At 60.6% G+C, this 13241-nt stretch overlaps 1 protein-coding gene across 1 annotated transcript in view; it reads right to left on the bottom strand.

Moving 5' to 3' along the window:
* Positions 1-2055, bottom strand: part of GZMA (granzyme A) — a gene marked incomplete at its 5' end in the record, with an annotated part of 9923 nt that extends 7868 nt beyond the window's left edge. The window contains one exon of the mRNA XM_081090118.1: positions 1986-2055. Coding sequence (XP_080946244.1) covers positions 1986-2055 — 70 coding nt within the window. The remainder of the gene's footprint in view (positions 1-1985) is intronic.
* Between the last annotated feature and the right edge of the window lie 11186 nt (positions 2056-13241).

Genomic DNA, 13241 nt, shown 5'->3' on the forward strand with positions numbered 1-13241 from the left:
TCAGGTGTGGACCGTGGGAGTGGGGAGGGGGCCGCAGGGCTCTGGCTGCCAGAGGGATGGGGAGGGGCCACCTGGGCTCTGGGAGGGAGAGGAGAGGAACTGAGGACCCGGTGCTTCCGTGAAGGCAGGTCCCCAGGTGCGCGGGGGGCCTCCCGGGCAGGAAAGCCACTCGCAGGACATGGCGGAGAGCCTGCGTGACGCGCACACGCCTCAGAGGAAGGCCACGCACCCACCACCCACCCCTGTAGGGCGGCCTTAGACAGATGGGGCGGCTTCAACACTAGCCGCTCCTGGTCCCCACCCAGAGGCAAAATCGGTGGGAACCGCTGGGGCCGGGCAGGGGCTCAGGATTTAAAAGCCTCCGGAGGGTTCCGCCTGTGGGGCTGAGTCTCATCTCTCATCGCCAGCCCTGCCTCGCTGGCCTGAGCCTCACTGGCCTGAGCCTCGCGGGGCCCACATTGCTCTCTGATGGCAGGACATGGAGTGGAGCAGAGGGGCAGGGGTGCCTGGGGGGCTGGGGTGCCTGGGGGGCTGGGTGCCTGGGGGCTGGGGGGCTGGGGGCAGGGGTGCCTGGGGGCTGGGTGCCTGGGGGCATGGGTGCCTAGGGGCTGGGGGGCTGGGGGCTGGGTGCCTGGGGGCAGGGGTGCCTGGGGGCTGGGTGCCTAGGGGCTGGGTGCCTGGGGGGGCTGGGGTGCCTGGGGGTTGGGTGCCTGGGGGCTGGGTGCCTGGGGGCAGGGGTGCTTCGGGGCTGGGTGCCTGAGGGCAGGGGTGCCTGGGTGCTGGGGTGCCTGGGAGCTGGGTGCCTGGGGGGCTGGGTGCCTGGGGTAGGGGTGCCTGGGGGCTGGGGGGCTGGGGTGCCTGGGGGCTGGGGGGCCTGAGGGGCTGGGGGGCCGGGTGCCTGGGGGCTGGGGGCCCTTTCCTCTGAAGAACAGCTAGGACGGAGCTCTACCTGCTCTTGTTCACCGAGTGAGACCCTGACGCGCCGCACAGCCTCCTACTGGGCCGAGCTGACACCGTGCCCTCCCTTTTGTCCCAAATGACCTGCGACCGTGCATTTTAAGAAATTCTTCTCAGTTTCAGGTGCAAGATGCACCAGAGACGTTCCTTGGGGATTTCCGGGGAGAAGGTTGTTGTACCCCCAGCCGCTGCCCCCACTCCCCCTCCATGGCGTGACCCTGGGAAGCCCACGCTCCCCCTCACTTGCCCAGGAGGCCAGCCTGGCCCGGAGCCCTGCCCCCCAGAAGGTTTAGGGAAAAGGTTTAGGGAAAATCAGCCGCCCAGGGCCGTCTAACCCCCAGAGAGAGCGTGGTTCCCCGGGGCTTCACGCTGATGCACAGAGCAGGCGCGTCCCAGCACAGCCACGAATCTGCTCGACGCACACGACAACTCCCCGTGTCCAGGGTCCAAGGACACACTAGCCCGGAGAGATCATGAAAGAAATTTTCCATGGATTCTTAGAGGGAGTGGAAGGGAAGAGGGAGGAGGAGGAGGAGGAGGAGGAGGGGAGATCAATTGGTTGCCTCCCGCTCGCACCCTGGGGCCAGGGATCGAACCAGCAACCCCGCTAGGTACCTGCCCTTGACCGGGAATCGAACCTGTGACCCTTCGGTGTTTGGGCCGATGCTCTACCCAGTGAGCCACCAGCCATGCGACGATAACCCTGCTCATCCCTGATTTGCTGCAGGTGTGGGTCCTGCGCCTGTTAACTCCTTAAGCCGCCTGCATTTCTGTAGCAAGAGGGGCAGAGGCCGCGGCCCTTCCCGGGAGGCGCTGCGTGCTCCTCCCCCAGGGGCTGCCGACAGTTCCACGCGTCCTCGCGGGCAGTTTACGGGGCAGCAGCGAGCTGCTTTTTGCGAAGAAATTGTGCAGAAGAACCAGGATGCTTTTCCTTCTCTCACACAGACATGCACAGCCCCCGGCAGTGCGGGGCTCGGGGGAACCGGCCCGCTCCGGGTGGTCATGGACGCTACAGGGACCCGTCTTACCTCCAGGAAGGAGCAGGAGAAAGGTGGCCGCGGAGAGAGCGGAGGCCAGAGCCGCCCGGGAGCCCCTCATGCTGCCCAACCAGCCAGGTGGGTGGGATCTGTTCTCCGTCCTCGACCGACCGCTCTTTATACTGCGCTCAGAGGATGTGGCTTTCTCTCTCTCTCTCTTTCTCTAAGTTTCAGAGTTGAGCCCTAGGAAGTGAAACACCAGAAGTGAGAACAGCTCTGCGGCAGTGGCTTACGCCCGCTGGGCTGGGGGGCGGGGGGGGGGGGGCGGGCGGGGGCCTCGGGGGCCTCAGAAGGGAGCACACCCCTAGGAAGGCCTGGTGTCCCCTGATCAGAGGGGTCCAGCTTCTCGCATCAGCAACACTGCCCTCCACACCCACGAATGGAGTGGGAGCTCTCGTGACGGCTCACGTTAGAGCTTTAAAAGCTGTCCGCACACGTGGTCGCGGACCAGACTTCTTCCTGGTCATCTCTGGGTTCTGGAAGGAGCCACAGGGCCCGGGCCAGGCGGTGCCTTGTTTGTCCGCAAGCTCCTGCCTGGACTCCCCTCCCGCTCCGTCCGGGACAGCTGTGCGCTGCCTGGGGCCTGGGGCCTGAGGCAGGTGTGGGCAGGAGCTGCTGGAGGGAGGGGCTGGGCTCTTCGCAGACCTCGGATGGTGCTCCCCCGACGGACGGACTTCACAGCTTTAGACCCGTGACCGGCAAGACGACAGGACCCGGTGCTTGGCCTCTCGAGGGAGGGATTTCAGCCCGGAGACAGGTGCGCACAGCGGGCGGGAGTGCACTGGCCGCGGCGAGCACATCAGGTGGCCGGTGCTTTGTGTGAAGGCAGGTGCCCAGGTGCGCTGTCTGTCAAAGCCGGGACAGTGAGGCAGGAGGGCCTAGGACGGGTTCTCAACCTTGGCTGCACGTTAGAATCACCTGGGAATCTTTTTAAAAGAGGACGAGGCCCAGAAATCAGGATTTTAAACAGATTCCCAGGTGATTCTAATGTGCAGCCAAGGTTGAGAACCACTGGCCTAGGACAGTGGTTGGCAAACTGCGGCTCGCAAGCCACATGCGGCTCTTTGGCCCCTTGAGTGTGGCTCTTCCGGGTGCGCATGTACAGTGCAATTGAAACTTCGTGGCCCATGTGCAGAAGTCGGTATTTTGTGGAAGAGCCACACTCAAGGGGCCAAAGAGCCGCATGTGGCTCTGGAGCCGCAGTTTGCCGACCACGGGCCTAGGAGAAGCCACAGAGAGCCCAGGCCGGCTGCTGGCTCACTGGGAAGCCCGAGAACAGAGGGCCTGGGGGACAGGCTCAGGGCTCAGCCAGGACGAGCTGCCGCTGCCCACGGCTCCCCTGGTGGCAAGTCTCCTGGGGCCCCTTAGAGGTTAGCAGATGCCTGCCCGCGGGGGAGGAGAGGGGGGGATGGCACCGAGAGCTCCCTGGAGGGAGTGTGGGCCGGCCCTCTGCCCTGAGGGCTTTAAAGGCTGTGAGTTTGGGGGGTCTTAGGGGATGAGCTCAGCAGAGTGTCCATCCGCTCCCAGGGGTCCTGGTCTCCCCGAGTGGCCGGTGCTGAGTGGAGGGCAGGGCCATGGGTCAGTGCGGCGGGTCCCGCGGCAGCCGTGGCATCGCTGGTCTGGTGCTGCTGCTTTCCTGGGGCTGAGACACCTCTGAGGCCCAGATGTTGCCTCCAGGGAGGAGAGGTCAGGGGTCCAACTGCACGGCCAGCGCAATCCTGGGGGGAAGGTCACCCTGGGCGAGGTCCTTGCTTTCCCAGCTCGGTCCCTGGCTGGGCATCGGGCTTTCCGCCTGGAGACCCTGGTACCGGCCCATCGCCTCTGCTCTGCTCAAGTCCGTCCAACTGCCTATGACAGAGACGCGGACGCACCTGTCTCCCCCCTCCCTCCTTCCCTTCCTCTCTCCTCCCCTCCCTCCCTCCCTTCCTTTCCTCCCGTCCTCCTTCTGGATTTAGCTGAAGGAGAACAGGGGTGAGACACGGCTATTTTTAAAAAATATATTTTATTGATTTTTTTTTACAGAGAGGAAGGGAGAGGGATAGAGAGTTAGAAACATCGACCAGCTGCCTCCTGCACACCTCCTACTGGGGATGTGCCCACAACCCAGGTACATGCCCTTGACCGGAATTGAACCCGGGACCCCTCAGTCTGCAGGCCGATGCCCTATCCACTGGGCCACACTGGTTAGGGCGACCTGGCTATTTAGTTCCGACATTGGGCTCCTGCCTGGGGTGGCTCAGCCTCGGACCTGAAGGCACGGCATCCCGCTTCCTGTGAGCAATCAACGTCTTTGCTCTTTCCCGGAGCCGAGGAGCGATGCTATCGTGGCCTGTGGTCCGTGTCCCATCAGGACGTGGGTGTGTGCCCACCCTGGGGTTAACACCCTGATGACTTCAGACTCGGGGTGACTTTCCCAGAAATCACGCCCGGGGGGCGCCGAGCCCCAGGTTTCCTTTTCCCGGGGTTGCTGGTGCGTCAGGGCACTCCCGCCAGGGCCGAGGGCGAGGGTGAGCCGTGGTAGTGCGGCCTCAGAGGGAATCGAATGCTCACGGCCACAGTCACCAAAAACCTCTAAGGAAACTGGACGGTCTGTTTCTTTTCCTGTGAATGTGGTTGCTCTGCCCCCATCATGTAGACGGTGAGCATATCCTTCCCGAGGTGTGCAACCACCTCATGGTTAATTCTAGAACATTCTCATCATTTCCCAAGGCAGCCCTGTCACTCCGTGACCTCCCTGCCCCACTCGCCTCCCCTGGACAGCCGCTCACCCACGCTGTCTCCATCGAGGCGTCTATTCTGAGCATTTCCTTACGTGGAATTGTATAACGTGTGGTCTTCTCTCACCGGCTCCTTCCATTTAGCACAGGCGTTTGAGGTTCATGTAGCATGGGTCAGTACTTTTTAAAAAAATATATATTTCATTGATTTTTTTTACAGAGAGGAATGGGGAGGGATAGAGAGTTAGAAACATCGATGAGAGAGAAACATCGATCAGCTGACTCCTGCACACCCCCTACTGGGGATGTGCCCACAACCCAGGTACATGCTCTTGACCAGAATCGAACCTGGGACCATTCAGTCTGCAGGCCGACGCTCTATCCACTGAGCCAAACTCATTAGGGCCCCCCCCCCTTTTTTTAAAAAGATATTTTATTGATTTCAGAGAGAAAGGGAGAGGGAGAGAGAGACAGAAACATCACTGGTGAGAAAGGATCATTGATTGGCTGCCTCCTGCACACCCCCTACTGGGGATGGAGCCCACAAACCAGGCCTGTGCCCTGACCGGGAATAGAACTGTGACCTGCTGGTTCCTAGGTTGACGCTCCACCACTGAGCCACACCGGCCGGGCACGCGAGTCCTTTTTCATGTGAAATATTTCATCATCTGAATGTACCACCGCATTTATTTAGCCATTCATCAGGGGGTGAGCATTTGGGCTGTTTCTACTTCCCACTGTTATAGATATGCAGCTGTAACATTTATGTACACGCTTTTTGGCCCTGGCTGGTTTGGCTCAGTGGATAGAGCGTCGGCCTGCGGAGGGAAGGGTCCCAGGTTCAATTCCGGTCAAGGGCACATGCCTGGGTTTTGGGCTCAATCCCCAGCCGATCAGTGAGTCTCTGTCATCATTGATGTTTCTATCTCTCTCTCCCTCTCCCTTCCTCTCTGAAATCAATAAAAAATATATATTTAAAAATAAAATAAAAAAATAAAGGAGTATCAGTGTTTTTTGGGTGGAAATGTGTTTTCAGGTTTTTGGCATATGACCGAGGAGGAGGATCCCTGGGTCCCAGGGGAAGTCTGTCTGACGTTGTGAGGAACTTCTAACGGTTTTCCAAAGTGTCCGCACTGCACCGCACTCCCCTAAACACACGCGAAGGCCCCGACGTCCTGCCTCGTTGCCAGTATTGTTACTGATTATTACTTTTAAGCCACTGGTATACTGGTGGTGGGACGTAGTCTCTTGCGGTGGTTTTGAATTGCATTACTTTATTTTCCTTTTTCCCGCAAAGCCGGGGAGACCCGCCAGACACATTCAAAGAGCCGCAAGCACTGAGCCGCATCCCCTCACGACTGGTGGTGTGCTTCTTTTCATGCATTTACTAGACGTTCACTTATCTTCTTTGGAGAAATGCCTCTCAAGCGTGTTGCCTGCTTTTAGTTGGTTTGTCTCTTTATTGTCGAGGGGGAGTGCTCCTTGTGTGTTTGGGTCCGAGCCCCTCGTCAGACATGTCATTTGCAAATCGTTTCGCTGGTCTGTGTCTTTTCTTTTTCTTGGGTTGCCATCGGGAATGGCCGCCTCTCCCTCCCGTCCTCCCTGCCCACCCGACTGACGGAGGGAGGTGCTCCTTCAGGCACGTCTGCTTCTACTGACGTTTAAACCAGAGGGCGAGCGAGGGAAGGAGCGGAGGCTGACGCTGGCGAGGCCCCTGCTAAGGCCTCTCACCTGCACAGGCCGGTCCATCGATGTCCCACGGGGGGGGGTGTGTGTGTGTGTGTGTGGGGGAGGCAGCCAGGCCCCAGAACCACAGCATCTGTGTGCCATTCGCACCAACAGTGACTCATCACTTCCCTCCTCGCAGCAGCGAGGTGGCCTCCCCACAGCCTCCTTTCTGAGGCCTGCGGGCGAGAGAGGGGCTCCGACAGGGAGCGCTTTCCGAGGTCCTTCCCGGACAGACGCCCTTGGAGACCCTGGCCGCTCTGCCTCCAGCCCTTCAGGGGCCCTGCAGACTCCGCCCTGTGGGGGTGCCGTTTAAAGGTGCTAGTTTCAGTTTAGGGGGAGGACAGCTCTTTAGAAACATTGAAATATAATTCCTCCCTTTCCATAGCATTCACCACTTCAACGTGCACAGGGCAGTGTGTTCAGTATATTCACAGGCGGTGCACCCACAACCGCTACCTAAGTCTTGAAGCTCTCCCTCCCTCCAAAACAGAACCCCCTGCCCACCAGCGCCCCCCCCCCCTCCGCCCGGCCACCATTCCTGTGCATTCTGTCCGGGGTTTGCCCATCTGGACGCTCCCGGGGACTTTGGTCTGGCTGCTGTCACTCCCACAGCATGCTCACGGCCCGGCCGGACCCACAGCTCCGGGCCCACGGCTCCGGGCCCACGGCTCCGGGCCCATGGCTCCGTGTCGCGCTGCTCGTTATGGCCGATGCCCTTGCGCCCCCTGGCCTGTCGTGCTCTCCTTACGTATCCACCCGTCGGAGGCACCCGGCTGTTTCTACGTCTCTGTTGCTGTAAATGACGCTGCTGGAACGTGGATGCTTCCGTTTGTTGGAGCGGCACTGCTGGGTCCGTGAACACCGGGTCTGGTCTTCGGAGGAGCTGCCCTGGCTGTCTTCCACAGCCTGCGCCATCTCCCGTTCCCACCCGCCGCGAGTGAGACTCCGGGCACCACGTCCTCACCAACACGTGCTATTGCCTGTTTTTTGATGAGGGCCGTCCTAGGGGTGAAGGACAGCCCTGAACTTCAAGTTCTGGGGGCGCCTCTTTTCAGGCCCGTTTTATATTTAGATGTGACACCCATTTCACAGATGGGAGTGTGGAGGCGTGGCTGACTCCCTGCTCCAGGCCTGACACGTTCAGGGACGGAGCTGGCGTCTGCCTGGCAGCCCAGGGCCTCCCACAGGCTGCGGAGCCTGGTTCCTCCCGGCCGGGAACCTGACCTGGGACGGGCCGAGGCCGACTCTAGTGCGGACGGTGGTGCTGGTGGGGGTGTGGACGATTGCTCACCCACGGCATCGCCTTCTGAGCCCCGTGGGCAGCCTCGTGGAGAGTCCACGGCGCTGATGCCATGTCCTCTCACTTGTGGCTTCTGGTCTCCACTGGACTCAGCTTGGTGAGGGCCGTGGTCATGTTGTGGCATTGACGGCGCTGGCCTAACGCCTGGCACGTGGGGGGCCCCCGGGAAACGTTTGGGGAGTTAAAACGGGGGCGTCAGTCAGGATTGTTAGAGAACGAGTTTATCATAAATCAGCAGTTTGGAGAGAGCATAACGCACAGATGAGCTACAGGTGGGCGGGGCTGCAGACGGGAGGCGGGAGGCAGGCCGTGTTCTCGTCCCTCACCCCGTCATGAGGAGGAGCAGGCTCGTGAGCGTGCTTCTCGCAGCTGTGAACTGACCGGCCGAGGCCAGCACACATCAGGTCCGGGCTGGTCAGACTCGCGGTGCCCGGAGCCTTCGCCCACTGACGGTCCCCAAGGGGAGCCGCACTCTGAGCGACCCCTGCCCTCAAGTTCCAACCTCCCCCGTGTCGTCCGCGCACACTGGGCGCCCCTCACTATCCTTACCACGCCGAGTCCTGTGGAAGCGGAACCGTAAGGCGGCTCAGGAGGAAGCAACAATCCCCTTAGCCTCTCCCCTCGCCCTCACGTCGGGTAGAATGTCAGGCTCCGGGTTTGAAGGCCACGGGGAGGCTCCATTGGAGGATAAAGACCATCTATCCTGAGATTGGCCGCCTTTGGGAGATGGACAGGAAGGGACGGTCCTCAAGGCCCGCGCAGAGCGAGGTCGCCGCACGGGGGACCTTTGCTCCGGGGCAGCTCTGGCCATCGACGGAGGGCCCGGTGCTGAGCGTCGGCTCGTCACGGAGGGGACCAGCTCCCTGTACTCCGACGGGCGGGCGCTGCTTCATGCGGCAGGCGGCTCTCCCACAGTCTGCGCCATCCGGCTCCAGAGTTTTCTGTAAGGAGCACGTAGATGCTTCTGACGGCGCCACACTCCCCACAGGAAGTGCTGCCTCTGGAAGGGCCAGCACATACCGGGGGCTCCCAGAATCCCCTGGGACAGACAGGCACGTTTTCAATAGGGCTGCTTCCCCGAGCATTTGCTCATCTTTTTACTCATTCATTCATTTAAATAAATACATCTTTATTGATTTCAGACAGGAAGGGAGAGGGAGAGACAGAAACATCAGTGATGAGAGAGAATCATGGATCAGCTGCTTCCGGCACGCCCCCACTGGGGATGGAGCCTGCAGCCCGGGCATGTGCCCTGACGGGAATTGAACCCAGGACCCTTCAGTTCACTGGCTGAGGCTCTAGCCACTGAGCCACACCGGCCAGGGCTTATTCATTCACGTATTCGCTCACACACTCTTTCTTTCTTTCCTTATTTAAAGGCTAACTGGTGTCTCTCAGATTCATCAGCTCCCACTTCACATTCTCTCTGACCTTGCAAACCACTTACGCACCAGGAGTATCAGCCCAGCCCAGCCCTGGTCACGCTTGTCCTTGTCCCTCTGAGAGGCCGGACGCTCAGGAGCTGGGGGTCAGATGGCCCGGGCGGCAGCCAGGCTCGCCCACCGATAGCCGAGGGGCAGGTAAACAACTTCCTATGCCTCAGTGCCCTCACCTGTCGGACTGATGATAACAGCGCCACATCCCGGCTTCCGGGGAGGCAGTGGGATGGGGGACAGGGTTAGGGAGAGGCCATTGTGGGGAAGGCGGGGGGCCATCCAAAGGTGGCGGTTAAAGGGTGCCCTGAGCGTGATCCTGAGGATGAGGGACCCTCCCTGAGCAGAGGTCCCCCGGGACCGAGCGCACGGACCCCAGGGGCACCGTGGGCCTCGCAGGCCGTGTCTGGAGGAAGTAATAACAGCCCCGCCCCTCCTCCGCCTCCAGCTCACTGTGTCCGAGGGCCGAGCACGGTTCCTCCGTCACGGACGTACTTCACAGGAAGGTCATCACCGCCCCTCCCGCCGCACACATCACGCTGCGGTGATGACAGGAGTTTGGGTTTTGGAGTTCAGTCATTCCCACCCCGCTCCTCCCGGTCGGTCGCCCATCACCGGAGGCTGGGAGGAGCCCACTGACTCCCAGGGCGCAGTGAGCGGCCGTCAGCACCCCGTTCTCTCTGATCAGGGCCATGTGGGGTCTGTGGGACCACGGCCCGTCCTTTCCTCCTATGAGCTCCTCGCGGGATTCTGGAAAAACTGAAAACGCAACCGGAGTGGCCCCTCACCTTACCAGCCGCTCTGGGCAATGGACGGCTCCGCGGGGAAGGCGGGCGCCCTGTCAGGGAGGGAGGCAGCGGTCAGAGGCTCCTGTCACTGTGGCCCCTCAACACTCCACGGCAGATGCTGCTTCCTCGCCGGCCCCCCCCACCCCGGACATGATCGAGCCACAACCCGGGCATGTGCCTGGGGGAGCTGAGTGCCTGAGGGTGCTGAGTGCCTGGGGGTGCTGGGTGCCTGGTGCCTGGGGGTGCTGAGTGCCTAGGGGTGCTGTGTGCCTGAGGGTGCCGGGTGCCTGAGGAGTAGAGTCAAGGAGCAGAGGGGATTCAGACTTGGGAAAGCTGTTTCCTAAGGAGACGAAGAACCCCGAAATTTCAGTGTCCTCGTATGTCAAATGGGCTGGTCACACGGATACTGCAGGCGATCAAGGAGTTGAATATAGACACTTAACTGGAGGTGTTAGTAAAGGCTGGTCGATATCCATTCATCGGGGTGTTTTGCCCGGATGCTGTTGCTCCTCCTCACCCCCTGCCGTGGAGACGGACACTCACAAACACCTTCTCAAACCACAACTTTGAGGACGTATCTGATGCGATGACTGTTCAGCGGTATTTCTGTGACGGCAAAGCCAAGATGACAGGCAGCTACACGCCCCCAGGTTAAAGGGCTTGTCCGTTTTTCCCCCTTAAAGCAGCGGTTCTCAACCTGTGGGCCGCGACCCCTTTGGGGGTCGAACGACCCTTTCACGGGGGTCGCCTAAGACCATCCTGCATATCAGATATTTACATGATGATTTATCACAGCAGCAACGTGGCAGGTATGAAGTAGCCACGAAAATGATTGTATGGTTGGGTCACAGCAGGAGGAGCTGTATTTAAAGGGCCAGGAGGTTGAGAACCACTGGCTTAAAGGTTTTCCCCGTAGACCTGCCTGCCTGTACAAGAGCCACCGCGCAGTGAACACCTCCCTGTGTTTTGCTGTAGACGCTCGGGTACATTTTCATTGTGAAAAGTCAACGTAGCTCTTTGCAGCAGAGACAGAGGTCGCACGGAAGGAAGTCTGTGGGAATGAAGTTGGGACGTCCCTCTCCTTCGTCACGATGTTAACGAGGGAGCACCCGGCTTCCTCGTGAGCAAACCTGGAAAGCTCTGGGCGTGTGGCTCACCCCGGCAACGGGAGGAAGGCAGGGCCGCGAGGGAGGAAGGCAGCGGGGCTCCTGGCGCCGCGTGGGTGACAGAAACGGGCCCTGGAGGATGTGGGTCTCTCTCTGCGGCAGAGGCTGTGTTACTGGAAAACGCCGTCTGGGCGACGTGTGGTCACTGGTCTCGCTGGTGAGGTCACTTCCCTTGGGGTCGGCCGCTCCTCCGTTTGGGGGGCTGGGAGGCGTGGAGCCCGTGATAAAGCGAGAAATTAAATCGGAAACCCTCTTCCTCTGACAGCTTTCTCGCTCTTATTTATTTTTATTTTTTTATATTTGAAATCAGATATGCTTGAATATATTTTCGCTTATTTTACAATTTAACTTAAACCTAGAATCCTTACCGTTGATACAAACTTAGTTCTTAAAATAGTCATTTGCTATTTTACATAAAAAAGATTCAAAAAGTTCAGGTGGGCTTCCGACGGGCACCGTGCGGGGAGGGAGGCAGTGACCGCAGGCGGCCAACGCCCCCGTCCCGCAGCCCCAGCCCCACCCCCGGGTCATTTCCCTGAGGTTTGGAAGCTTTTTACCATATAATTTTCCTGAAACAGATGCCTAAGGGCTGGAGACCCTTAGGACGGGTGTGCTCACAGCAGAGAGGAGCGGAGGTAGGCGGCTCTGCCCTCGGAACATGAGGAGGGGGGCCCCACGTTGTCCTTGTTGGCTTTGGGGGGGGGCTCAGCGGGAGCACAGGCCTCTCAGCTGTCCCCCCACCAAGGCCTTCTCACTTAAGTACCGTTTACGTGAAACAGCTGAGACCTCACCAGCCAACAGAACCATTTGGAAACGTCATCTCTAAACGCATCCAGTGGGGAAGGGGGTCCCTGACGAGCCGTGGCCGAGGCTCCGAGGGAGCACACGCACGCACACACGCACATGCACACACATGCGTGCACACACACGCACACGCACACACATACACGCACACGCCATCAGCAATGGAAGTGCAGCTGCGAGCACTCGCGCCCGGCTGCCTGGCGGATCGCTACCAGTTGAAACCAGTAGGAGCCCCTGTCGTCGCAGATTCTCGCGTTGGCGGCACTTCCAGCGCGCTGGCTTTCTGGAAGGCAGGGCAGAGAGGTGGCTGTTACACGCTGCGTGACCTTGGACCCAGCAAGTCAGGCCTGTGGTTTCTGAAAAGCCGTGGAGATGCATAAACGTTTCGCTTTAAGGAGTTCCATTGCGTTCTTGTTCATAACGAGAAACAGCTGAGAAGGATCGAAATGCCCCAAACAAGGACCTCGGCCGGCCTTTCCCATCGCGGCTGGAGCAACCGCCAGCTCGGCGGCCTAAACAGCGCAGCCATCATCCCACAGCTCGGGGGCCGGAAGCCCGATGCGGGGCCCCCGGTGAGGGCCAGGGAAGCGCGGTGGGAGCACATGGAGACCTTCGCCCGCGCCCCGAGGTCACGGAGGTGCGTGGGCCTGGGAGCCGGGAGCCGGTGAGGCTGGAGCAGGAGCGGCCGGGACTCTGTCCTGCACACGGGCAATAGGGTGAAGGCCGGGAGCGGGGGCAGGGAAGGGAGAGGTCAGTGGGGAAGGAAGGGGCATATGTACACTTTCGACAACCAGGACTAAAACTAAAGAAGTGAAGGGGTCACGCTGCACCCCGAGGGGGCTGGATGGACGAGGGTGAGGAGGGCGCTCGTGGAAGGCGGGCTGGGGGAGCCGGGGCGGGGGCTGCTCAGGGTGAGCAGGTTCGGGCGCACAGGGTGTTTCCTGAGGAGGGCGCTGACTGGGGGCGATGGGCAGGGAGTCATGTTTGGGGGTGAGGCGGGCTGCCTTCTGCCGTGGGGCAGGGAGAGGCTGCAGGCCAGTGGCCCCCCGTGTCTGGGCTCCCAGGGGAACGGATGCTCTGATCAGGAAGCAACTGTGCGTGTCTGGTCTGCAGGGACCGGCTGTGGGGTGGGACCGGACGGATCAGGGGCTTAAACCACTTTACCCAGCGACCATGCATTTCCGCAACAGACGGGACCAGGGGGGAGGGTGGCCTAGAGGTGGGCGAGGCCGGGGCTCCTGGCTTCCTCCTGCGAGGAAGAGGAAGGACACGCGGAGGGGTGGGGTGGGGAGGGGGCGGTTGCAGCCTCTG

This window comes from Myotis nattereri (genome assembly GCF_964212035.1).
Source record: "Myotis nattereri genome assembly, chromosome: 4".
NCBI lineage: Eukaryota > Metazoa > Chordata > Mammalia > Chiroptera > Vespertilionidae > Myotis > Myotis nattereri.